A 25,778-nucleotide genomic window follows, 5' to 3' on the forward strand; every position below is an offset into this window, starting at 1 on the left:
TTCGATAAGTGTGTTATCGGCTTGTCGCTTGCAAACAATTACTTTCCAAACAGCTGTTCGTAAACTGTTCCCACTTCAAAGAAAACATATGTTACTGTTGATAGTTTGTTTATTTTCATTCTTACGCTACATTAGAAACTAGACAAAATATTGCGGTTTACGCATGGTGATGCCATGATCAGCCAAAGCAGGTACCAAATCCTCCATTGCCAACGTGTACTTTCGGTCCTTGGGATTCTTCTTGTCCTGCAGGTAGAAACAAGTTATGAATTTTCGAGAGTCTTCTAGCAATATTTTGTGTATTTACCTTGCTTGAACTGTGACCGCTGGAATGTTGAATGTTTGTGGTGCGTGTTTTGCAATGCTGCAACGCATCGTTGGTAATGTCCGCAATGAACTTCTGTGCCGACACCGAAATCAATCGCACAATTCGTGGATCAACAGTGTTGAACCCAGACTACAAAAATATGTAATAAATTACTATCAGTTTCGGAAACTTTACAAATTTGTTCTTACGCTTTTTTAGTATATGCAACGTCAACGCATCGGGCATAGTGGGCGTGTAATCTTCCAGTTGTTTTAACAATTCCTCCATATCTGCGTCTTCAGCCGATGTAGGGACAGCTTCCACTTCTACAGTTTCTTCTTCCTCTGTATCGGATGCAGAGAGAGGTGGGCATCGAAATCCTTGCTTTCCGTATCGGTTTCCGCTGCTGAAACTTCACTTTCGGTCGACGTTAAAATCATATCTTCGCCATCAGAAGCCATTTTATTAATATTTATTTCACTTTTATTTGCGTTTCCGTGACGCTGTGTTGTTTTTCACTTTGTGTAGATTGTGATAGTGTGACCGAAGTTTGGTATGCCAAAAATACCACATATCGAATTGCTATCTGAAATAATCTCTTAAAATACCGAAAAGCACATATCGAACCTGAGCTGACATATCGAATTCTCTGGTCTCAAATAATCGATTTATGGATTTTGTTTATATGCAGCAGCTGCCAAGGTGACGTGATGTGAATTGTTTGTTGACCGGCTCTGCATTTGATTAAATCACTAGTAAACTGAATTAAAAGTACACTAAAATAAGTAGCGCCATGTCTGTGATTCCCAAAGAAGTGCTCAGCGACTACAAAGAGCTGTTCGAGCAGGCGAATAAACTAGTCGAAGACGAAAGCAAATCGGATCCACCCACTGATCCATATCGCTCCCATTACAAGGCGCGCGATGTGCTGCTGACGCTCAAGAAGCTGCTTGACGATCAGTTGGTGTCGCTGCAGGCCAGCGAAGCAGATGGCGGTCAAGAAGAGCTCATCTACAAGGCGATGCTTGGCTTTGTGCAACGAGACTTGGGACGGATTTACATATTCACCGAGGAGTCGTCGGAAGGCGAGAAGTACTTGGTGCGGTGCTTGGAGCTGCTGGAGTCACACAAGCAACGTCCGGAGTGCATCATTGCCTACATGGGTGCCATCAATGAGCTGAGCATTGTGCTCGGCTCCAGGCAGGAATACAAAAAGGCTGCCGATCTGCTGCTGAAGGCGGAGCAGAGCTACCAGGCATTTAAACAGAGTGGAGAGGTTGCATTGAACTTAACAGAGCTGCACACTCCAGATGAAACTCCTGGTGGAGGCAACCAGGAGCTGGAGAACATCTATACGCTGTGCGGCTTTTACTTGGCTCAGATGTATGGCCACATTGGGGAGCCGGAGAAGTCGGCGCAATGCTGTCATCGCACCTTGTATCGCCAACTACAGTACAAGACATATGATCCCATAGACTTCGCTTTGAATACAGCCACATTGTCGCAGTATTACATTGGCAAGGATCGATTCAAGGAGGCGCGTCATCATTTGGCCGCTGCCACCATCATTATGGCGGAGCATGAAGCGACCATGTTGAAGCCCGAGATGAGCGAACAACAGCGTGCGGATTACACAGAGACCTTCAAGCATCGCTATGCGGATGTGGCCCGTTGCTGGGCCAAATACGGACTGAGTTTGCTACAGGTGTCCAGGGAACGTCTGCTAGCAGATGACGATGAAGATGAGGATGGCAATAAGCTGAACAAAGCCACTGCTCAGCTGGCTTTGGAAGATCAAGACTATCGCTTTGTTGATCTCGATTTGGCTGCCTGCGAGCGTCGCGTAAGCTGCGACTTTTGTCTCACCTTTGACGATGCCAAGCTCGTGTTTCACTTTGTCAACGAGTGGCTGGATGTGGCCAAGGATTACTACAAAGCGGAGACGGAGGCCACCGAATATGCCAAGATAATGCAAGACTTTGCCGAGGCATACGAGGCCATCGCCTTCTTCGAGGACAATCCCGAGAACCAGGCGAAGATGCAAAAGCGTCGAGCCAAGTATTTGGAAGATCTGCTTGATCTACTCGACCCCGTGTTCTATCTCAAGATCTGTCGCGAATGCTGGTATGTGGCGGGCACGGCACATGCTGCTGTGACGGACATACGTCTTGATAACATGAAGGCGCAACAGTCGCCGACGCCCGAGGAGGTCAAGAAGGTGAATCAGAGTTGCCTGAAGGCCATCAAACACTTTGAGAGCTACGCCAAGTCTTATCTAGTCGATAACACTGAGAAATGGCGCAGCAACATGGAGCTGTGCGAGCAGCGTTTGATGCTCTTTGCGCACTTTCACATTGGACGTCTCTATTACAAGTTGATTGGCGCGAATCCACAGCAGCAGCTGGAGCAGCTGAATCAGTGTCTTCGATACTACAAACGCTTCAGCGAAGCTTGCGCCGAGCACAAGGAAGCGTCGCAGCCAATGCATGGCGAGATTGGCGTGGTGCGTGAGATGCTGGAGCTGCTGCCCCTGAAGATTATGACGGTGAAGCGCAGATTAGAGTAAACAACGCAGATTGGAATAAACAACTCTTTTTAAGCTTTACACATTATGTATTGTATATTGTTAAATATAGTAGTCCATGCAATAAAATTCGTTCCAAGTTCTCAGAAAGGTAATCCCGTCTTTGCCAAGGGCTTCTTGCTGGCAATGCGCACCGAAAGAGGCGACTGACAATTAGGTGTTTTGTACTGGCGACGTTTGAGCAGCGCTTTCTGTATCTTGCTGCCCACTTGCGCCAAAGGCAGCGCAGTCACATTGTCCAGTAGATTCTCCTGGGCATGCTGCAGCGTACTCGAAACCAGCTCATCCACATTGATGGCACGCGGATCCGCCATCGGTTCACGTTCGAGCACATCGACAATCATGCGCACAGTTTCATCTGCCTGGAATTCCTCCAGGGGCAGCACTTCAGCCAGCTCTTTGAACATGTGCAGCACAATGAATTGAGTTCTGTTGACAACCTCACAAATGCCCTTGGTACACAACGCATCTTTGGCATGCTCAAAGATGCCTGAGATCAACTCCTCGGTATTCACATCCGAGCGTTCGTAGTCAAAGACAGCGACAACCTCCTGGAACAGTTTGCGCATCTCCTCAGCGCTCATGTGTATCAAATACTTCTTGGGCACAATGCTCTCCAGATGCTCCGTGATGCACTCCGCAATACGATCCGTGTAACGACCCTGAAAGCTGTAAGCAGCCTGGCACAAATACAACGACGAACGCTGTGCAAAGCGACGCACATGATCCGGTGTCGTGTGGCGACCAAAGAACTGATTGAAGGTCTTCTGCACCAGCGTGTGCACGCGATCCATGATGAAGTCATCGGGCATGGGCGGCAGCATATAAGCCTCCACATTGAGTATGGCCGGACAGATCTCTGCCTCGGCTGGCATTGGCGTCAGCTCATTGAGAGCGGGCTGCTGTTGTTGCTGCTGCTGCTGGAGTTGTTGTATGGGATCCAACTCATTGATCTGCAGTGGTTTCGCCTTCAGACGCAGCGTGCAGATCTCGCGTTCCAGACACTGTTTAAAAAGAATCTCGTTAATCAAGTGACACTAGAAATAAGGTGTAGTGACTTTTACCTCGATCTGCTGAAGCAGCGCATTCTCAATGCCCATCAACTTCTCAATGTCGTAGTTCAGATTGAGCACCTGAGGATTAGCCCACTTCTCGTAGTTGCGTTCCTGCACATCGAGTATGTTGTCCAGTACATTCTTCTGCTCCAGCAGCACCGTTTGTAAGTTCACCTTCTCCGTGTTCGTCTGCGTCTCCTGCACCATCTGCTCCTCGCAGCGGGAGAGTTCGATCTAAGCAAGCGATGGATTATGTTAAAATAGGTTTCAAAGCTACAACTGGTTCGTGTCTTCGTTAAGCACTAGTTGAAATACGTGATGTGATTTGTGTCTTAGCTTAACGAAGAAATACTGAATGAGAAGTTCAAAATAACTTTTAATTTCTCTTTTAAACAACTACGAATTTAAAATTGCATGCAATGTTTTACTTATCATAAGCGAATGATCTTACTGTTTAAAAATAAATATATTTAAAACAAATTATTTCCCATTTCCTCTTCACTTACCTTGCGCTCTTGCAGCTCTTTTTCAAGTGCTCTCATCTCATCCTCTGCTGTTGTTTCCAGCTCAAAGACGTAGCGTCGCAACACTTCCTCCTCCAGCTCATCCAGATTGATAATCACCCCAAAGCGCTTCATCTGCGCCTGCTTAATCTCCTCCTCCAGTCGCGTAATCTCAAAGCGCATGAATTTAATGTCACGATTCATGCGACGCAAGTGCACAAAATTAATGCGATGCCAACGTTTCGTGGCCTGTGTCTCCTCATGCAATTTCTCGGCGCGACGACGCAAATCTATCAGCATATCCGCATCGAAGAGTATCGCCTGGGACACATCTCGGAAGTCGTGACCCTCATGAAAGTGCTGCAGCTGATCCATGCGCAGCACTGTACTGATCTGCACCTTGTTGATCTCCTGCTGCCTGTTGCGCTGTACAAGATGGAAAGTTTTTATGACATTGATCAGTTAACGATAAAATCTGGTTTACTTTATGATTGGTATTACCCTGATGCTGGTACTTTTTTAGTGTAAAGTTTATATTAGAAATGAACTATTGTAATTTAACTCTTCCAAGTAAATCAAAATGTTTCTGAGGTAGTTCTATGACTAATTGATCAATCATGTTAAACTTCAAGAATGTAATTATCCATTTAATATTATTTAATATTTAGGTATTATCTACAGCATTAGGCAGCCTTTATTTTCCTTACCTAACGGTCACAGCCCAAATGGTAAGAGCTAGGAGGCTGTACTCTTTATGTGAATTAACAACAGATGAGTTAGTTATCTCATATAATTTAACATTTTGAAATTATTAAGATTATTAAACAATTTTTACTAAACTCTATATTCTGATCTTAATTATTTCAAACTGCTTTTCCTTTCCAAATGGTAAGAGCTAGGAGGCTGCACTCTTTATGTGAATTAACAGCAGATGAGTTAGTTAGCTAATATAATTTAACATTTTGAAATTATTAAGATTATTAAACAGTTTTTCCTAAACTCTACTTTCTGAACTTGAATATTCTAAACTGCTTTTCCTTCCCAAATGGTAAGAGTTAGGAGGCTTTACATGAATTAAGAGTAGTTGCGTTATGTTAATTACAGATTTTTAACATTTTGTTTTTAACATCTAATGGGCGCTCTTAAAATTCGACTCACCCTAAACTGAAGCAGCGTGTTCTTCTCGCGCTGATAGACCTCCTCGTGGTACTTCATCTTGGTCTGCATCTCGGCAATCTCGCGACGCTTGCGCTCCACATCGGCCTGGTGCTCGAGCAGAGTGCGCTCCAAGGCGTGACGATCCGCCCGCATAACAAAGGACCATTCGTAGAGCTGGCGTTCCAGACCCGTCGGGCAAGTGGCCTCATCCAAGCGTATGGTGGTCATGTCCAGGGAGTCAACGCTCTGGGCATCGGCGCCCTCATCCTCGCTGGACGAGGACGACGATGACGAGGACGAAGACTCCTCGTCGTCGCCACGCACTCGCTTCGGCGGTCGCCACTTCTTCTTGAAGATACGACGCAGAAAGTCGTAGAACTTGTGCCCCTTGATGGCGGTCATGAAAGCCACCTGCAGTCCGCTGATCTGCTCATTGATCTTATCGATGGCCTTGCGCAGCTCGTCCAGTTGCCGATTGGTGGCATTGATGATCACCTGCAGTTCATTGCGTGTGCCCATCGCATGCTTGGCATTCTGCAGCAGCTGCGATTCGATCTGTTCGCTGTCGCGGAGTATATACAACTCCTGATTCAGGCTGATCATGAAGGCAGTGAGAAACTCTGCGTTCAACTTGGTGTGAAAGCGCGCCACATGCAGCTTCTCCATCTGCAGATCGAAGAGACGCACCTGCTCGTCTACATGGGCAATGATCAACAGCTGCTCCACCGTCAGCAGACGCAGCCAACGATGACGCATCTCCAGCGCAAATGGAGCGTTGCCCTCCTCATCCAGCTCATAGTAGGCCAACTCGCTGGCCGGTGGCAACTTGCCGATGAAGGCGATGAGTTCCTCCGGCGGCAAAGTACTGCTCAACTTGGAGATTTGCAGCGTGTTGAACTTGACCACCTCCTGAATATCGGGATTGTCCAAGGCGGCCATCTCATACAGACTAATGTTGTCCACTGTGCGCTTTGGCTTCTTGCTGTTTATCACCTCATCCACAGTTGCTTCCAGGTAAAGTATGTCATCCACATTGGCACCACAGCCGGGCAAATGGTGCTCGATGAGATTCAGTTCGGGATACTCCATTTCCAGGTCAATCTCATTAATGTGCTTCAGCTGCAGGCGATTCACCTCCGGCAGATACTCGTGAATGCGCTCCAAGCGATCGCGTTGCTTCTGTATCAGCTCCATGAGATCCTTCTTCTGGTCACGCATCAACATTACGCGCTGATTGAACGCGTCCAGCATCTCAAAGTATTGCTCACGACACTCCACAATCTCAATGTACTTTGCTGTCAGTGTCTCTGTTGTCTTTGGTTCATAATCCGAATTGATCTTCAACTTGTAGTCGCCCAGATTTCGTTGTGCTTCGGCAATTTTTGCATCATCCTCGGGATGATTGCGATTGGGATCGGGTTTCTGACGCTCCAGCTTGTCCCAGTCGAAGATGCGTCGCACCTCGTAGAGCTGCCGCTTGCGATATCGTTGCAGCAGTCGCATCATTTTTCTGCTGAAACGCGGTGTGATGCTCTTTGGATCACGGCCGAAGAAAAAGGTCTCCGGTGGCGGGCCGGTTATGGAGTCCTCCTTCTCCTCATAGGCAATCACTTCGGTTAAGCTGTAGATGAGTGAACGGAGTTAGTTAAAGTAACACAAAAGGTGAAAAAGTATCTTGTGCAAACTGCCCTGAAAAGTAGGCAACAGAAAATATGACGAGCAAATAATGAGTAAACAATTTGATGAATTGAAATGTAATCCCTATAAAAGTAATGCAATGTACTAAATATAAATAATCAATTAATATTTGTTTTTATGACCAAGTCCATTGTGTAATTTACGCCATTAGCTATATTATGAAATTAAAATATAAAATTTATTCACCATTCCTTAGAAGGGAAAATTACGAATTGCTTACAATTTGGGTATAAAAAAATTAAATAAAATAAATTATGCTTAAAATATGGGCATAATAAAGCATAATAAAACAAAATTGAATGAAATAAAATAATATTGTATATATATAGTATATTATATATAGTAAATCAAAATCAATGATAATTGTTGAAAAAAATAATCTCTTTAGGCGAAAGTTCTTAAAACAAAAAATAATAATAGCGGACAAGTTATATAGTTGATGGGCTCTACTCAAAATTATTACGTGAAAATTTTCGTGCTTCAAATGCATTTAACTTAAATCAGATTATTAAAAAATAACTATCTACTCTTACACTTCCGGCTGATCTGGTATTCGATCCTCAATGCGTCTGCTGCTTGTTGCAATTATAAAGTAAGTAATTTTATATATATTTTTTGTATGAGGGTTAGAGAAATAACTAAACCAAGCAAGAGGAAATCGACTTACCGCATGTCTTGCTCCCTTTTAAGACGATCCTCGATGTCGAGCTTAATTTGCTGAAACTCTTCGCCCAAAGTCTCTAAGCGAAACGTGGAAACAGGTTCAATATTAGCACTACAAAAATAAAACAAACTTAATAAAATACAACAACTTTAAACCAATTCCAAGACTCACCAAAGCGGCGTTATAGTAAATGGCACGTGGTCGAGTTTCTTGAGAAAGTGATTGTAGAGCTTCGAGTGACCAACTTGAGCAAACTCCAAATCGTAGGCAAGATCTTCGCGCACATCATCCAGCTCGGCTTGAAGTTCATCGCGTATTTGTTGCGTGATGCGCGGATCGAGCAGCAAATCCTTGTCGTGCACCCGCAAGCCCGCAGGCAATTCATCATTCCTGCGGACTATTTCAAAGTAGACACTCTGCAGAGCACCAATCTTGGCCAGAACATCACGATCATGCGCCTCGGCTGCTTCCTGCTGTCGCTTCAATTCCGCATTGATCTTCTCCTGTTCCAACGAAGGCGTCTCCGGATCAATTATGTCCTCAACTGGACCAATGCTGGGCATGCGTGGCAAGGACCTCATCAGCGAATGTCGCACCACCTTCGGACCATTCCAGTTGTACAGGAAGACGTTGCCATCGTAGCCCACAGAGACGAGATGTTTGCCATCGTAGCTGCTCATGATGCAGGGAATGATGCCCTTGAGTGCATCGTGCATGGGATAGTGACGATAGTCGGCTAGATCCGTAAAGTTCTCGGGATTGAAGTGATTGATGCGCAGACTGCCATTCATCATGCCAAAGAGGATGAACTCGTCACTGAGGGAAAAGAAGAGTAGTAAAGAAGTCGAAAGATTAATCGAAATACTTACACGATGAGGTAGGAGTGTATCTCGATGTCATCGGCATCCGTGATGAGCGTGCAGAAGCTCGGCTCTGGGACATCGAACTCCAGTTCATAGATGTAGCCAGCATCGTAGCCAGCCATGGACACCCAGATGGTGTTTCGTTCCGTATAGCGCAGCCAGATAATGCGATTGGGAATGCTGGGAACGTGCAGCGGCTCCTCTTCCTCATCTGGTTCTGAGTCAGCTAAAGCACTCTCCATATCAATCTGAAGACCGGGATTCGCCTTCTTTAGCTTCTCGATCTCACGCATCTTGCGCTCGCGTTTCTTCTCCTTGCGCTTCTTGATTTTCTCTCGTCTCAACTCGCGACGAATGCGACTCTTAACCGAGACGAAGCGTGTGCTGCGCAAGCGTGTGGCATCGGTGATGTTGTAGGACAAATAGGTCTCCTCGTCGCTGACATTGGTGCGTATGTTGTACTCATAGACCTCGCCGGATTTGCAGCCAATGAGCACAACTGAGTCCTGCTCTTCGTGCCAGTAGAAACAATTGGGCACAGCCTTGAACTCTACGAAGCCCAACGGGTGCAGCTTTACCAGCGAGTTGGATGCATTATTACTCAAGCAGTAGATGAACATGCTTTTGTCCGCGGAGCCAGTGAGCAGCAACGAACTGGAGCGATTGATTGTCAACCGTGTTATGGGAGCTGTGTGCGCTTTAAAGGCGTTGACTAGATGCATCGAAGCCTTTTTGGGATCACTCAAGTCAAGGAAGATGTGCCGCAGTATGCCATCCTCAAAACCAGCGACCATCTCGGTGCCCAACCTAGAGATCTGTGTGTCCATCCACAATATGTCAACCCCGTTCGCTGCAAACTGTTTCTCCAGCAGTAGACGCTTCTCCTCGTAGTCGTAGACAAAAATCTTTCCGGTCTCGGAGAGCGCCAGCATATGCGGCGACACTGGTGACATTTGGGCAGCCAAGACTCGTCCGCCTACGCAGGAATAGAGCTGCTTCGGCTGCCTGGGAACATCGTAGGTGTTGATGTCACAGAACCAAATGCCACCGCTGCCATCCTGAGCGTAGTAACCAAAATCCTTCTCCTCAAAGGGTTTAATCTTTTGCATGGCGCGTATTTCGACCTCGGAGATTTTAAACTCATAGATCGGATCGATTTCGACAAACAAATCGTCCTCCGGCGGATCAGCAATATCAACAGTCTCCCAGTACCAAACACGCACATAGCCATCCATGCCCACAGTCGTCACCTCGTCGTTCTTCATCGTAATCCGTGTGATGGGCTTCAGGTGACACGGTTTTCGTCCCTTGCGGCAGATCTCAAACTTAATCAGTCCCGCCTCCCAGAGCAGCATGTTGCCCCAATCACAGCCAGAGATGACATTCTCATCGGGCAACATGTACATGGCGGAAATATCACTGAAATCCGTCTTGCCAAAGCGTCCCAAGTCGCCCTTGAGCTTCAGTCCGGTAAAGGTGTTCGCCATCTTCCAGAACTTGATGTGACTGAGACCCGAGGAGCACAACAAAATGGGATTGTACTCAGAGAAGTGCACGAAGAGTATGTTGCTCTGAAAGGATTTGGCACGCAGCACAACCTCGGCGCGCTCCCAGCGCCAAATGGTGATGATAAAGTCCGGATAACCGGCTTGGGAGGCGAACAGCTCGCCACTCGAATTGTAGGAGCCGGCAGTGAAGCAAGATTTGGCTGCGCCGGTTAACTTAATGCGCACATCGTGCGAGGGATATTCATAGATGAAGATGGTCGGCTTGGGACCGTTCTCGCCCACAGTGAACAGATCCTTGTACTGTGGCTGCTCGTTTTTGGTGATGAAGCCAATGCCACAACCAAAAACAGTCTCTCGAAAAGTCACCTCTCGACGCGAGATGCTGAAGTAGTGCAAAAAATTGCCAGAGACAAAGATGAGTGTGTCATCGTCCAGGAGAACCAGATTAAAGAGCCGCTTGCAGTCGTAGCCAAAGGAATGTCTGCAAAAGAAGCTCGTGATTAACCAAAAAGTATTTCTTCGTTTGCTTGCACTTACTTCAGCTCGATGATTTGCTGCGTAAACGAGATGCCGTAGTCGTCATCGCCCAAATCCTCCTCCTCGCCCATAAGCTCCACATTGTCGCCCAGTGAGGAGTCCATGTCTTGACTTATATTCTATATCTATATCTAGCTTGACTTTTGAGTCAACACGAAAAGTTCACATGACTATTTATTATTATTTGACTTGTTGCCAGGGAAGCAAACAGGACGAATTGAACGCGGAGCATGCGCAATGAACGCTTGATGATGATTAACAACTAATTAACAATTACAAATTCAACTTACTTAACAGCAAATTTATTTTAAATTCATTTACAAACAGCATAATTTATTAGTATAATTACATAGGTAAAAAATAACAATCAACACACTAAATCCTTGAAAGCATCATCATCGTCTTCATCGAAAAATGCGGCAATATCCTGCGCAGAATCCACGTTGTTGTTTGACTCGGTTTTTGCTGCTGTCGCTGGCGCAAAGTATTGCTTTAAAGTTCCAGCTGCCGGAGAAGCTGCTCCAGATTTATCAGGCGAGAAAAACTCTTCCATCTTGTGGGACTGCAAAAAGGACAAAAGTTCTTAAAAGACCTTTAAAGTAGCATGTTTTATATCCTACAATCGTGGGCGCTGTTGTGTGCGTTGCCTTCTGCAAATTCTCCGCAAAGATGCCCACTTTGCTGAGCACCTCCTGCTTGTTCTTCAGCATATTCCAGATGGTGTCGTCTGCTGTTTGCGTGGCCATTAAATAGCGACACACCACTGGCTTGGTTTGGCCTATGCGATGAGCTCGACTCTCCGCCTGTGCCAAAGTCTGCATAGCAAATTTACATAAGTAACATTCATAAGTCATTAATCAAAGTGTCTTACGCTTGGATTCCAGTCTAGCTCGGCGAACACAATCATCTCGGCAGCTGTCAGCGTAATCCCCGAATTGCAGGCCTTTAAAGAAAGCACCGCCACCTTGCAGTTGCTTTGCTTTTGAAACTTGTCCACATAATCAGCTCGCAGATCGCTGCGCGTTTGGCCATCGATGCGTATATAGTTGACCTTAAGACCATTTAAGCAATCACTTATGGCATCCAGCATCACACGATGATGCGCAAAGATTATAAACTTGACTTTCTCCTTAATCAATGTCTTCAAATAGGCGCTGCAATGAAAACAATATAAATCAATTGGATATGACAATTTAAATATTTCTCGTAGCTTTACCAAACAGCGCGTGTTTTGACTTCTGCTGTGCGCGCATAGAAACGCAGCAAGACTTCCTCGCGAGATCTGCCCTTGGCTGACTTCAGCTCAGAATTGAGATCCTTGCAAGTTGTCTGAGCATTCTCATCTGTCCAAACCAGCGCCGGATCAAGCACAACTGTCTCACTGCAAGCAAAGTACTTTGATTAATATAAGAGGGAATAAAGAAGAAAAAAAAACTTCAACTACAAATCTATTATTTTGTAGCTTATAAGATTGCAAAGTAGAATCTCAATTCATTATGATTTTGCAGCACTTACCGATTCTTCTCAGCCAGCTGCGGCAAAACTTCCGCCTTGGTTCGCCGCAGCATATATTTGAGCAGCAGAATGATCTTGAGTTCATCCAAATTTGATTGACCATTCGCATCCCACCCAAAGTTTGACTGCTTGCCATCACAATAGCGCGTGGCTGAAATGAAGTATATACTTTAATTTAATGAAAATAATCTAAAGACTTAACTACTTACTAAATTCCATAAAGTTCATGAAGCGACTGTCCACCAGCTGCAGCTGCGTGAACAATTCAAGAGGACGCGATAGAGCTGGCGTGCCAGACAATAAGATGACTCTTTTGGCTGTCTCCGCTAATCGCTTGGCCACCGTCGTGCACTTGGCTTTGCTGTTCTTCAGCGTGTGCGATTCATCGTAGATTACAATGCCAAACTTACGCTGTGACAGCTTATCCATGTGACGCTCCATCATGTTGTAGCTGGCAATCAACACCTGAGCCTCGCCCACATACGTTTGATTATTAGCCAGCACCTGGACATAGTGCAACGGCACCGCAGGCAACAGCTCAGCAATGTGACGAGCCCAGGCATCACGTGTGCTGGCCGTGGTGCATATCAATAGAGGCCAATCGTCCTTGAAGTAATCAGCCACTGCCAAAGCTTGATATGTTTTGCCCAAGCCCATTTCATCACAGATCATAACTCGACCCTGCTGAGCAATTGCAAAGCTGCAAAATAAAATACTTTTTAGAACAGTTGGTGAAACAGTGACGTGCACTTACCAGACTCCCTCCTCCTGAAACGGCATCAGTTTCTCGACCAGCGTGGGTGCAATGGAAGCCAGTACGCTGCGTTCGAGTGGCTTTGGCGTTTGTTGACACAGGTCCATGACTTTCTTTGGTATGCTGCCGATCACCACATGCGGTTTCATGTCGCCCACGTGTTGCTGCAGCGCTTGATAATCCTTTAAATCGAAGTCCCAGATGCGCGTGTGACTATCATACGATTTGGTGGGCATCATCTTAAAGACTTGAATGAGTTTCTCGTGGTAAGCCGAAGGTTCCACCGCGAATCTGTGGGCACTGATCAAATAGATACGACAGGTCACAGCTTTAATGAAAACAGGCGCCAGGTTGCTGCTACTCGGGTTCCTCTTCTCTGGACTGAGGCTTAAAGTGGGTCTACTTGGTCCTCCATTGGAACGCTGATAGGGATGCGCTGAAGCACGGCTCAGTTCTCGATTGCTGGTTGTTTTGATGGCCTTAAGAGCATTCAGAAAAGCTGAACTCTTGTTTGTGTTTAAACTTCCACTTGTTGCTACTCTATTGTTGTTACTTTGTGGCGGGGAATTGTAAAACTTTGCTGCTGACTTGGCGCTCAACTGTTCGTTGGCATTTGTAGTTGAAGACGCAGCCTTTTTGGCCTGCAATTTAGCTATGGCAAGACGTCTCTTTTCGGCAATTTCGGCAGAACTGCAAACCGACATTTTGTGGGCCGCCAATTGTTAAATAATGCCCAATTTATTTCACTTCCTAGATAACTGAATATTGAACTGCAAAAGAGCGCAAATGCGTGTGGATTATCGGCAATCGTTTATCGGGTATTGCTTGCTATGTATTTGTGACGTCAGATGACGAAATTCATCAAAATCGGTTTCTACGTATTTTTTTTTTAGCATCTGCGCTTATTAGCTAATAATTGTAATTAAAAATAATATGAATTAGAAGCTTGCTGTGCTTTTTTGCAATATAACCCACGCATTTATTCACAGCTCACGTACTATCGATAATTAGTTTGCTTACAAGTTATCGGAGTGGTGAAAAACTCGCACGATAAACATGACAATCTTGTCAATGCATTTGTTCTTGTGGCGCCTGCGTAAATCAGCTGTTCATTTGTAAACAACATTCATTGTGTGTTGCTGCTGTGTGCTAACTGCGTATAAAATACAATTTAATAGTTGCAATTGACGCAGTAATCACGTAAGCATGTGTACGCTGCACATTGAGGAGGAGACACATTTAGCTGTCATGGGCAGCCGCAGAACACGCACTCCCAGCCCCATGATGATGCTGATGTCAAGGCCACATAACGGAGAACTAACGCTCTTCGACATTAGCTGGGAGGATGTGCTCATACCACACATGTGCAGCCTGCTGTCGCTTAAGGATCTCTTTAATTTGCGCAGTTGCTCACGCACCGCTCTGCGCTTCGCTGAAGCGGCGCTGGAACGCCGCCAGGAGCTGCAACTCTCCGGGAATAACACAAGCAATATCGAGCACGCTTTCAAGGTGATGGCCCGCTGTTGTCGTCGCCTGGAGCACCTGCATTTGGCCCGTTGCAAGTGGCTAACCGACGAGCTGCTGCTGCCGCTGCTCAACAACAACAAACAGCGTTTGAGCGCCGTTAATCTTAATGAATGCATCAACATCACGGCACTGTCACTGCAGCCCATCATTGTCCAGTGCAAGGAGCTGCGAGTACTGAAACTCTCCAAGTGCCAATGGCTGACGACAGGCGCTGTCGATGCGCTAACGCTGCATCAGAGCAAACTGGTGGAGTTTGACATCTCGCATTGTGGCGCAATTGGTGAACGTTGCCTGATCATCTTCTTTCGCAAGCTCAACAAGCTGACGATTCTATCGCTGGCCAATACGCCGAGTGTCACGGATCAGGTGCTCATCCAAATTGGCAACTATTGTCGCGAGTTGGAGCACATTAATCTGATCGGTTGCGCCTCCATCTCGGACTATGGCGTCCAGTAAGTACCACAAATATATTCGTCTCGTACCGCTGCATCCTCTTAGCATCTCTTTCAGCGCCCTCGGCGTGCATTGCAAGCGACTGCAGTCGCTGCTCATTCAACGCTGCCACCGCATCACGGAGCGCGCCTTGGCGCCATTGCGTCAACAGCGGGTGCACATTGATCGGCCACGTGCCCAGAATGTTGCTGCAGCCTACAACTTGAACGATTTCTATCCCAGCGATTTTCTTATTTACTAGTCAAGTCCCAACAACAACCACATCTTCTCCCTTTTCTCCTCTCTTTCTCTCTCTCTTTTAACCACGCTCTCAACTCTTCTCCGCCTGTCTGTCCACCCCACCTCAACTGCCAACTGCAGCGCTTTGACCCGCAGCTGCCCCCAGCTCCAATCGCTAATGGTCCAGCGTTGTCCACTGGTCACTGAGCGCGTCCTTGCGCCGCTTCGTGGACGCCTTCACATCGATCGGCCCAGCATGGGATACAATCTGCCCGCCATGCAGCATCGTCTCTATCTGCAGGTCTGAGACAGGAGCGAAGACTGGAGGCTATACGACGAAGGAAGCAAGTCATCTGTAAATATTGTTTACTGTACAGGCAGCTGGAAGGAAGCCAAAATAGCCAGGGATTGCAAAAAGCCACAGGAATAGAATTATATATAATCTTAATTTTATGCTGTGCAATTTTTATTAACAACTCATTATTTACTATCATTACAGATATCAAGAAATAAGAGTTTTAAGTTTTTATAAGAAATGTACAATTTTTCCAATCCCTAATTTTATTCGTAGTTAACATTAATCGAAATTTGTATTAAAATTGATCTATACTTTATGCAATTAATCAACCTAAATTTATAGTTAGCAATAATTAAAATTATAGTACAATTTATGTAAACCTTATGGTCAATTTCCCAAGCAACATGATTCATTGGAAAAGCAATGCATATCTAAATATCTGCAATGTATGTTTTAAATAACTGCTGTTATTGGGCTTTGTCCGCATTGTTATTAAACTTTGACAAAAGGAATGTTAATTTAAGCAACAATAAAGAAATTATAGTCCAAATTTAATGCTTACTTTTTAATTAAAGTGCACGCGCTTGAATTACTAAGTTCAAATCAAAAGAAACACCCTTTTTAAATTGTGCCCATTCAGCATTTAACTCAAATATTGGCTTTGAGTGCAATTCACATGCAACGATCACTCAAAGAGAGTTTTGACTTAACGCTCAAATTTGCCACTCACAGCGACTCAACTTACTCAAACTTTTACCACGCGCCAAATTGAGCTTTGCTGCTTGCTGCTCATTTCTGTTCGCCTGTTACTTCGGCTGGTGAATTTGACATTTTACACCGGCTGTCGAAGTTCTGCGAGTCGCTAACGCACACATGTGCACACTTTACACACACACACACACAATATGCACACATACACACACTCAGCTTCAGTTGCAGTGCTTGTTGTTGCTTTACACAAATTGCCTTAGGTTTGTTCTGGATGGGTTTTTTTTATTTTGTAGTGTTGTTGCTTTTGTAATTGCCCTAATGTGTAAAAGTACTTTTTGTTGTTGCAGTGTGGGACTTTTCGCTGGACTAAAATATTAAATTGCCCAGATTAAATGAGCAGCAAACTGGTAAATTCAATTTTATGCGCACTCACAATGCAATTGACTGAAAAGTTGAATTCTTTGAATTATAATTAAATTATAATATCTCGCTCCCGTTAAAATCAGAGTTTCCCCCCAATTAAAATACAAACATTAAGCGTTGATTTTCAGTTGTTTGTTTAAATTATATATGCGCGTTTTATTCTTAAAATTCTAACCTTATAGCATAACATGTTTAATGTTTATTTGCTAAGCCATATCTTTGCCACTTCTCTTCACAATTGTACATTAACAATTTAAGACTACGAATAGACGGACGATGCGGGCTAAACACCAGCAATAAATAAAATAATGGCAATTCTCCAGCATTATTGTTTTCAATATATATAATTCAGTTAAAAATCCCACAACAAATGCCAACTGTTTTTGCCGATGATTAAAAATGTTCAAAAAGCATTCTTAGCAAAATAAAATACTTATTATAAGCGTACAATTAGTTTACTTTTACATAGTGCATTGTTAACAAACATCTTTCCCATCATTGTGCTGATATTAGAGGCGAACTCGAGGTAGTCTTCTTCGTCGTCGTTGTTGCTGCTGTGGCATCTCCGCTGCCATCGATACTCAGATGGCTGAGACCATTGTTGGCCCTCCAATGCTCGTGCAATTGCTTCAGATGCGCATGAGCAGCCATCGAGAAGTTCAGACTGGGCATGACAGCGTTGAGACCCGGCTCCCCGGTGAAGGCGAGACCACAGAGGCCGAGGTACGTGTGAAATGGATCTGGTGAGGACTGCGGCCATTTGGCAAAGCCGCCAATCAGTTTATCCTGTGTGCTCAAGATGTATTCCCGATTCGCAGCATAATCCGTCAACTCGAATCCGTTGAGAATACGCAGCGAGGCGCCAATCCAAAAGGAGTAACAGGTGTCCACTGGTTTATTGGGACGACCCTGGAAGCCATCCACTTGTCGGAAGACAAGCCAGCGTTTAATGCGCTCCAAAGTCGTCGCATCCAGTCGGTCGAGTTGGCCACTCAACTCGAGGGCAGCCAGCGCACAAAATGTGGTGCCTCCATGGGCTTCACCCTCCAGCTCCTGGCTGAAGCCATAATCGTAGCGTAGGCTACGCATAATAAACTGAAACATGGACTCCTTGTTCACGCTGCCCCAATAGTCGAGCATGTGGCAAATGGTGGCGGCACAGTAGACGAAGCGCATGTCATCCTCGCTGCCATTGACGCAGGCACTGAAGCTGCCATCGGGACGTTGCACCTCGGCGACGCCATCCACGATGCTCTTGCGATCGAGACGGGACAAATCATCGCCCAGTGTTACCAGCACTGCGATGCTCGTGTAGGTCATGGCCAGATGACCCCATTGATACTGTCGCATGCATTCCAGCACCTTGGCATCGTCTGTTTGTGGCAGCATTGCTCGACAGCCCTGCAACCAAGAGAGTAGAAGGTTAATATGATAATTATGAAATATTAATGTTAATTTTGATACAGAAAATGTGCATACTCAAAAATCCGCCTATATAAATTATTTCTTCGATAATGATTAACTTTAAACTAATAAAAATCAAAATATTTTTAAGACTAAGGTAATTAACTTGACGTTGATATGGAAAAGTGAGAGAGATAGCGTTATTGTGCAAGATAAATGGTATTCCCTGCAAAGTGGTTATGCATGTCGCTGATAAACCGTCGGCATCGGTGATAAGAGACGACAGCGTCTCTGGTTGCTGCGCAAATACAACTCAAGGTAATAATTATGCATGAGAATGAATTGTTGTTCCAGTAACTAAACGAAGCAATCAGTGCAGGTTCCGGTTTTGTAGTTAACTCTCTTGAAGTTGGCATAAATCATGAAGGAACATTAAATCTTAATATGCTTCGCTGCTCTGTGTAAATCTTGTGCTGAAGTTCGTGTCCGACTGCCGCAGCGTCTGCTGTAGCGCCACGTAAAGCGATAAGTTTGTTTGTATTTGCTTGCTATTCAGCCTGTTTGTCTATCGTATCTGAAGTGAAGGAAGTTAGTAGGTTGACAAGTATTTATGCTCACCATAAAGCCACCGCATTGTTTTTCATCGGCGCGTGGCACAACCAAGCCACCGTAGGTCCAGTTGATGATGTCCTCGCGCATCTGTGGCGTCACCAGGTTCAGCGAGTTGAGCACATCCAGTCCACATATGGCAAAGAACACAATGGTGCTCCTGTTAAAGGGAGAGAAATTCGATAAAAACAAGTTTGTTTAGCTCTCACAATGCCCAAGTTCTGGACTTTCATACAGACCGTCAATCAAAAATATGGAAATTATCCTTTGCTTACCTGGTACTATCATGCGAGGACATGCGTGCTGGCAACAAGTGGAGGAAGCGCAGCAGGTTCTTGGCGTGCTTGGAGAGCAGCACGGGCTCGGGCTCGTTGGCATCCGTCATATCTACAATGTGGTACGAGGACATGTTTGATTCTGTTTACTTATCACACACACACACACAGCTCTTTCTTTCAATTGTTTATCTTTTTATCAATGTATTGGTTATGACTAAGCGACGTCGCTGTTGTCGTAATTTCTTTTTATTCTCTTCGAGGTGCTCTCAGCTTGATAGTAAGCAACCTAATGAACGTGCACTAGGCACGTGTATACAGTTAAATAGTCGAACATTACCTTTTTGTTATTATAAGCCGGTTTTTTGCATCGCTCTCCCGTAATTTAAGAAAAATATATTGCAGATAGCAAACAGCACAAGCAAAGACGCTGCCTCTTCTTTACGCTCTGTGTATAGGTGATTTATGATAGTGTTAGAGTTCTTCTTGTAGCCCTGGTAATGCGATGCAACAGCTGATTTGCTTTTATGACGCTTAGCTAAATTGTTGCTATTTTTTTAAATGAAAATTATTATTTTAATGTAAACAAATTTCACCGCTTTCTATTTCTCTCAATTTAAGTAAGCACACTAAGTGTTCTTAACAACATATCAAGCAATCGACTTATCGATAATTATCGAGTGCAGTTAAACCCGTGGCCGTTGTTGTGAATGGCAAACAGCTGTTAGGCGCACCGCATTTTAAGTTTATTTTGCTGTTTTCTTCAAAATTAAAAGAAAATCACACAAAAATGCGGATCACACAGTTTCTGGCGAGTAAATTGAAGAACTTCTCCAACCTGCCCAAGGAATACATAGAGCGCAGTAAAAAGCAGGCAAGTAATCAGTGCAATTGTAACAGAAAACGAGTGTTGACCGCTCACGTAACAACTGCGCTGCCTCTGGAATATTTACTGTGCTTAAGTTTTAATAATTACTGAAATACTTACAGGTGTATTGGCAAACGCCGAAAGAAGCAAATTATCTTCCACGTACCGTTGAACGCAAGCGTTATCGCTACACCACAAATCGTTCATGGACTGGACACTTCAGGCAACAAAATATGCCCGGTACTTCCCGGCGCAAAGTCTTTGTGGAGCCAATTGGTGAGTGAAAAAATGTCTCCATCACATCCACTCTAACCCTTGAAATTTTGCAGAGGACTGGAGCTTCTTTCGCGGCGATCGCATTGAAGTGCTTGTGGGTAAAGACAAAGGCAAACAGGGCATTGTCACCCAAGTGATTCCCGAGCGCAACTGGGTAATTGTCGAGGGCATCAATTGGCATTATCGACGAGTTGGGGCCGAAAAGGAATTCCCCGGCATAATCATTAAGTCCGAGTCTCCACTTAACGTAACCAAAGACATTCGTCTGGTCGATCCCTCTGATCTGCAGGGCACCGAATTCGAATGGCGCTTCACCGAGGAAGGCGAAAAGGTTCGCGTCTCAATGCGTTCGGGCCGTATTATCCCCATTCCGGAGACCAATAATCAGACCTACGACTACAAGACTCCCAATGCGTACATTGAGCGGGAGAAGGACACAACAGCTGCTGTTGTGGGTGAGATTACCTTCCAGCCAAAGTTGGCCACCTTCGAAATGGACATTATGGAGGAGATGGGCATCAAGGAAGAGCGCACGCCGGCCAAGAGCTATTGGTACTAGAGCATCATTTGTTTCTTTGTTTAAATAAATATAAAAGAAAAAAGAAATTAAACATATTAATTGCGAGAGAGACTGCCTTCGAAAAAGCTGTCTGTTATAGCACAGAAAATGCTTCTCAAAAGATGTCAACATGTTATTAACAGCCTAATAACATTACAGTTGCGCGTTAAACCTGCAAGTTTAACAGAAACATACAATGTCTTTTTACAGAGCTGTTAAATTTAGCAGTATCAACGGCTATATAACTAATTGCAAGCAAGGAAAATTGACGAAAACGAAAAGTTTGGTTTGAAACTTGTAGCAAATAAAACTTATTTATTAAGTTCAATAAAATGTTGCGGCCCTATTATTGACGATCCAGCAAACGAGTTTAATTATGCGATTTAATTTCATAAGTACAATCAATGCCTTCATCGGCTAAATTTAATCTAATCTTGGCAAGCTTCTCTTGAACTCTCAAAGGTGTATTGGCCTTCCAGATGGCACAGGCAGGATCGGTGCAATACTAGGAATGGAATCAGACTTTTAAAATGGTTTTAAAGTAGATTCGCTAAGAACACTCACTTCATTAAAAGGTTCAACTAATGAAATCCACTTTTTTTGAATATCTTCTTCATGCTTCAAGAAAGCCAGACCTTCCTCTGCGCTTATTACATTATTGTCTATACAATTGTAACTGGTTCGATCATTGGAATACTAAGAATGAAATTAATTTCTTAAATTATTTTAAAGTTGATTCGATAAGGACACTCACATTTCCAAGACAGTGCACAACAACAGCGAAGATAACAAGCCCAAAAAATATTGTTTTCATTTCGATTTGCACAGAGTCACGTCTTTCGAAACACTGAAGATCTTTCGTCTTCAATTCACAACAAATAAATTAAAACGCATCACTCTTGGCTTATCAAAATAGCGACACAAGCTGAGATGATCTTTGATTCATTGTTAACTTTTCGCAATCTACAAAGCGATCAATTCCAATTTGCATTGAGTGATAATTGATTTTATGACAGTCTAATCAAATCCTCTTGCAAATTATAATATAATATTTTCACACTTGACATTAGGTAATAAATATTTAGTTATCAGTAAAAATATTATTCATATTTATTGCTCTAAAAAGTAGTTGAAGAATGAAAAACGTTGCTCACTTGCGTGCCGCATTAAAGATTTCCTCGCGATGTTCCCGCAGAGTCTGCGCTAAACGTCGCACTGCCTGCTCTGCCTTATCAAAATCCCTGCGTAGAGTTTTATTAAATGTCTCATAGAGCCAGGTGCAAGTCTTGGACATGCTTGATTCGTAGCTGTTGAAAACGCGACTCGTGTGCTCGTAACTGTTAAAAGAGGGAGGTGAAGGGTATTAGAAGACAATTTATTTAAATGAAATGCACTACTTACCGCGCTGCATTGGAAATATCTGTTATTAAATAAGTATTGCAGTGATTGACCGCCAGCACCTGGCGATGACTCATGTACCTAAGTTCCACGTGGGGCAGCGCCAACTGTGCTGCCTCAAGGGACGTCAGCGATGCGTGCAGTAAGCTGCGACAATCCAACGCTGCTTGCAGCTTTTGCTTGGGATCGCTAAAGAAAGAAAGAAAGAGATGAACATAAACAAAATGGCGGCTCATGCAGTCTGCTGCTATTCACATCGAAAGGATGGCACAGTGTTATCGAAAATGTAGCTGGCAGCTATCGACATATTCCATGCAGTTGGCAACAATTAGTGTAATCGATAATATTGGCATCGCTCCTTTTTTAAGTAATCGAATTTGAAAATCAAGCTTTAAACACTACTTACATTAGCTTGTTGAGCTGTCGCCACTGCTTCAACGCCTGTGTGGCCGAGTTTGCTGCAGCGCGCAATAGCGTGCCACAAATGCGCCACTGTTCCATGGCACTTCCCAGCTTGTCACGCGTATCGCGCGCCGACTCCAACTGCTCATCGATGCTCTCCTCGAGGCGGGTCATATAAGTGCCGCCGCTAATGTAGGCAATGATGCCATCCTGGTTCACATAAAGCTCATTGAGTTCGGCATAGCTAGCCGAGAGCGTTTTAACGCGTTGTTTCGTGTGTTCAAGCAGTTCGCCGTAGTAACGTATGCTAAGTAAATAGAGCGCCGATTCGCTCAAGTTGGCAAAAAAGTCCTCGTGCATGGAAGCCTTGCGTGGATCGCCGATTATGCCCAGATTATGCGCCAGCTGTAATTACACACCAATAAAAAAAACACAAACAATCATTATAAGTGGGAGCCATTAAGGCGCGTTAATTGTTACTCACCTGGGCCAGGTCATTGGTAGGCGTATTGGCGACAATTTCATTGCCTGTGCTTCGTCCCCCGGCCAAGGTCAGTGGCAGAGCCTCTGGCTCGTCACGAGCTGTTTCGGTCTGCATTACTTTGGGCATTCCCTCCAGGCCAAGCATGGCATCGCGTTTCGCCTGCAGATGCTCAATCCAAGCCTCGGCGGTGGCCAAACGTGGACCCGGACAACCGCCCTCCACTTTGCTAATCTGTTCATCCAACCGCACATATTGCCTAACAATATTCTACCGAAAAGTAAGCGATAAATGGGAAATTTCGTTATAGTTAGGTAGTTAGGTAAATTACCGTTGTGTTGGCGCCGCCATTTTGTTGCAAAGACAGCGCTGCATTTGGCACCTGGTCGCCGCTGACGCTCGTCTCCATGGACGAGCCGCAGCCCATCATGCGAGTACAACAGCACTGTCTATAACTGCCACAAATAATGCCAATAGCAAGAGTGACATTTTCGTCAAACCTTGCGAGAAGAGCAAGGCAAGTGAATTTCAATTTCGTTCAATCACGTCCGCGTTCACGTTCGTTCACGTCCGTTACGCTCGCCTGCCACACGTCGAATGAGAGGCCATTGTCCGCCCGTCCGCCTTTTGTCCAGTTACGACAACAACAACAACAGGAACAACAACAAAGTTTTCGCGTTACTTGTCAAGCACAAGCCAAATATGCCACCACCTCAGCTCCCTCCTCCTCACCTTTCGCCTCCCCCTTTCGCTTTCACTACTTTCGAGCTATCCATTCATTTGTCCATTCATCGCGAACCACTGCCATTAATGCTTATTAGTGGGGCGAGTGAAGTGGGGCGTTGAAGGGTCATGGGTGAGGCGGGTGTATAAACAATTTATATTTGTTTCGCTTGCATGTCGCTGTTGTTGTGAATTGGCGCACATACTCGTCGATTTATATAGTAAATTTGACAAACAAGCAGCGAACAATAACAAACAACAATTCGACACAAAAAAGAATAACAAATTCTAACAGCTGCTTGGCAGAAAACACTAAACAGAGTCCAAAACATTTGTTGTGACATTAACTTATGCTGCAACTGTGTCCCACAAAAAAAAAAGAAATAAATATAAGCGGCCATCCAATTCGGGGCACAACATAATCCATCAACAAGGATAACCATCTAGATTTTGATAAATTACCAACAAATTATAGGCTTCTAACACACACACACACACAGAAAAAGTGTCAAGGAGAGCGTGTAAGAAAGAGAGCTGAAGAAAGAGAGACAGAGAGGCACATGCATGCTTATATACAGTTAAATTGACGATTAGGCATTCGTTATTTAGACATTCAATTCCACTTAACCAAATGCTTAACTATTAAAGTCAAAACCAACAAATCACGCTTGCGCTTATTGAACCTAATTTTTTACATGTTACAAGTGAAATCAAAATTATATTATACATTAATAAACGAAAGACGAAATGGGGTTTCTGAAATAAAAGAGATATTCCCTTGCATTTGTAGAGTGTTTTATTTAAATTGCAATTTTGATTTTTGTTACAAATAACCTTCGATTATTTAAAATATATTTTATGCATATATGCATAATTGATAATATGTGCCTCCACCTCAGTTATTTATTTATGTATTTCTTGCTTAGTTTTAAGTTTGATAGAACAAAATTCTTTCTTTCTTTTTGTAGAATTCATCGGCATCAATTCTATTCAATCAATAGTAAACAAATTTGCTGTGAGAAATAAAATTTTGCTCCAAAAAGTATGCTACAAAAATGTAGTAAAACCGCTTAGTAAACTTCGCTTCAAGCAGATCCGATAATACTTTATGTACTTAGAAAAAAAATATACATTTTAAATAACTATTTTTACGTGTTTTCTATTGTTATTTAACGTATATTTTGTAACTTTTATGATGTGTATAATAAATTTGTTATTACTGCTCTTCGATAACTAAGAACACCAGACATTGAAAGAGACCTAAGAGTACGTAAGATGAGGAATGTGCTATAAAAACAATAAGGGAAAGACTTATATAAACAATACGGAAGTGTTATCATTCATTCAAAATTTTTATATAACTACTAAATATGTAAATGCAAATTCAAATTTATAATTACCGTTTTTAGCCTATTGAATTAACATTTTCTCAATTAATTTAAGCATGATTTTCACATTAACTTAATTTCAATTGCTGCAACTAATAACTGTCTAATCAATAATAAATAGATGCACAAAAACAGGTTTTTTGATCAATCTACTTAAGCTGAATTATTGCATTACGTGTGGGGATCAGTGTAAAACAACATTAGATAGCTTTAGGCAGCGCCTATTTCGAAGGTAATTGCTTAATTGACTTTGTGTCGAGGCCGTCGTCAAGTCCCTAGAGCAAAGACATGTGCCGTGGTCCGTCTAGTTGTCATTGAAGCAAAAAGAAAAAAGGGGCATGAATTGTTTTTAGAAGCGCGCGTTGTACGTGCTTACAATGTGCACACATGGCGTATGCGCAATTTCAGCTCGTATATGCAGTCGAAATTAATAGGTCAAACGAAAAAAAGTTGTGAATTAATCATGCAACCGTTGGACAGCTAAGCGAACTGTTGACACGTCGCCATCAATATTGCACCTCGCTAAAGGTGCGAGGAGGGAGGAGGGGAGGAGTGTGAGGGTGATTCTCATATACTATTCGTGTTCGTAGTACAACAAAGCAAACTTGTTGACAAAGG

General features: G+C 43.9%; 8 protein-coding genes across 11 annotated transcripts; 3 read left to right on the forward strand and 5 right to left on the reverse strand.

The window, feature by feature from the left end:
* Nucleotides 1-91: 91 nt before the first annotated feature.
* Nucleotides 92-858, reverse strand: LOC132787442 (transcription initiation factor TFIID subunit 10). Its single transcript, XM_060794485.1, is given in 3 exon segments — nt 92-246; nt 308-673; nt 676-858. Coding segments are annotated over 3 exon segments (567 nt in total). The 5' UTR covers nt 769-858; the 3' UTR covers nt 92-138.
* A 128-nt stretch (nt 859-986) lies between these two features.
* On the forward strand, nt 987-2,873 carry LOC132787434 (KIF-binding protein). Its single transcript, XM_060794473.1, has one exon. The coding sequence runs from the start codon at nt 1,101-1,103 to the stop codon at nt 2,871-2,873; it is 1,773 nt and encodes a 590-aa protein (XP_060650456.1). The 5' UTR covers nt 987-1,100.
* Nucleotides 2,874-2,882: 9 nt separating this feature from the next.
* Nucleotides 2,883-11,037, reverse strand: LOC132787423 (cilia- and flagella-associated protein 44). Its single transcript, XM_060794463.1, has 8 exons — nt 10,878-11,037; nt 8,839-10,821; nt 8,141-8,785; nt 7,973-8,080; nt 5,608-7,228; nt 4,453-4,875; nt 3,956-4,180; nt 2,883-3,895 (listed from the first exon to the last, which is right to left on the reverse strand). The coding sequence occupies exons 1-8, from the start codon at nt 10,979-10,981 to the stop codon at nt 2,975-2,977; spliced, it is 6,030 nt and encodes a 2,009-aa protein (XP_060650446.1). The 5' UTR covers nt 10,982-11,037; the 3' UTR covers nt 2,883-2,974.
* Nucleotides 11,038-11,190: 153 nt separating this feature from the next.
* Nucleotides 11,191-14,011, reverse strand: LOC132798319 (SWI/SNF-related matrix-associated actin-dependent regulator of chromatin subfamily A-like protein 1). The gene is made up of 7 exons (XM_060810131.1): nt 13,147-14,011; nt 12,602-13,092; nt 12,393-12,543; nt 12,094-12,258; nt 11,749-12,031; nt 11,498-11,692; nt 11,191-11,439 (listed from the first exon to the last, which is right to left on the reverse strand). The coding sequence occupies exons 1-7, from the start codon at nt 13,848-13,850 to the stop codon at nt 11,245-11,247; spliced, it is 2,184 nt and encodes a 727-aa protein (XP_060666114.1). The 5' UTR covers nt 13,851-14,011; the 3' UTR covers nt 11,191-11,244.
* Nucleotides 14,012-14,228: 217 nt separating this feature from the next.
* LOC132798516 (F-box/LRR-repeat protein 15) lies at nt 14,229-16,187 on the forward strand. 3 transcript variants are annotated; one of them, XM_060810397.1, is made up of 2 exons: nt 14,229-15,125; nt 15,172-15,626. In XM_060810397.1, exons 1-2 carry the CDS (start codon nt 14,353-14,355, stop codon nt 15,365-15,367), a joined length of 969 nt encoding a protein of 322 aa, XP_060666380.1. In that variant the 5' UTR covers nt 14,229-14,352; the 3' UTR covers nt 15,368-15,626. The 3 variants fall into 3 exon arrangements, with proteins under 3 accessions (XP_060666380.1, XP_060666381.1, XP_060666383.1); XM_060810398.1 differs by having other exon boundaries at nt 14,230-15,125; nt 15,184-15,626; XM_060810400.1 differs by having other exon boundaries at nt 14,231-15,125; nt 15,487-16,187.
* Nucleotides 16,188-16,905: 718 nt separating this feature from the next.
* LOC132793159 (geranylgeranyl transferase type-1 subunit beta) lies at nt 16,906-19,601 on the reverse strand. The gene is made up of 4 exons (XM_060802851.1): nt 19,406-19,601; nt 19,066-19,177; nt 18,800-18,950; nt 16,906-18,178 (listed from the first exon to the last, which is right to left on the reverse strand). Exons 2-4 carry the CDS (start codon nt 19,173-19,175, stop codon nt 17,273-17,275), a joined length of 1,167 nt encoding a protein of 388 aa, XP_060658834.1. The 5' UTR covers nt 19,176-19,177; nt 19,406-19,601; the 3' UTR covers nt 16,906-17,272.
* A 158-nt stretch (nt 19,602-19,759) lies between these two features.
* LOC132793166 (large ribosomal subunit protein uL24m) lies at nt 19,760-20,820 on the forward strand. The gene is made up of 3 exons (XM_060802862.1): nt 19,760-19,939; nt 20,056-20,209; nt 20,263-20,820. The coding sequence occupies exons 1-3, from the start codon at nt 19,856-19,858 to the stop codon at nt 20,766-20,768; spliced, it is 744 nt and encodes a 247-aa protein (XP_060658845.1). The 5' UTR covers nt 19,760-19,855; the 3' UTR covers nt 20,769-20,820.
* A 205-nt stretch (nt 20,821-21,025) lies between these two features.
* Nucleotides 21,026-23,985, reverse strand: LOC132793148 (uncharacterized). 2 transcript variants are annotated; one of them, XR_009633082.1, is made up of 8 exons: nt 23,381-23,985; nt 23,053-23,319; nt 22,573-22,973; nt 22,170-22,355; nt 21,923-22,105; nt 21,523-21,630; nt 21,333-21,464; nt 21,026-21,273 (listed from the first exon to the last, which is right to left on the reverse strand). XR_009633082.1 is itself a non-coding variant. In XM_060802841.1 (5 exons), exons 1-5 carry the CDS (start codon nt 23,477-23,479, stop codon nt 21,919-21,921), a joined length of 1,140 nt encoding a protein of 379 aa, XP_060658824.1. In that variant the 5' UTR covers nt 23,480-23,985; the 3' UTR covers nt 21,544-21,918. The 2 variants fall into 2 exon arrangements, 1 of the variants encoding a protein (XP_060658824.1); XM_060802841.1 differs by lacking the exons at nt 21,026-21,273; nt 21,333-21,464 and having other exon boundaries at nt 21,544-22,105.
* Between the last annotated feature and the right edge of the window lie 1,793 nt (nt 23,986-25,778).

This window comes from Drosophila nasuta, chromosome 2L, assembly GCF_023558535.2.
Source record: "Drosophila nasuta strain 15112-1781.00 chromosome 2L, ASM2355853v1, whole genome shotgun sequence".
Classification (NCBI taxonomy): Eukaryota; Metazoa; Arthropoda; class Insecta; order Diptera; family Drosophilidae; genus Drosophila; species Drosophila nasuta.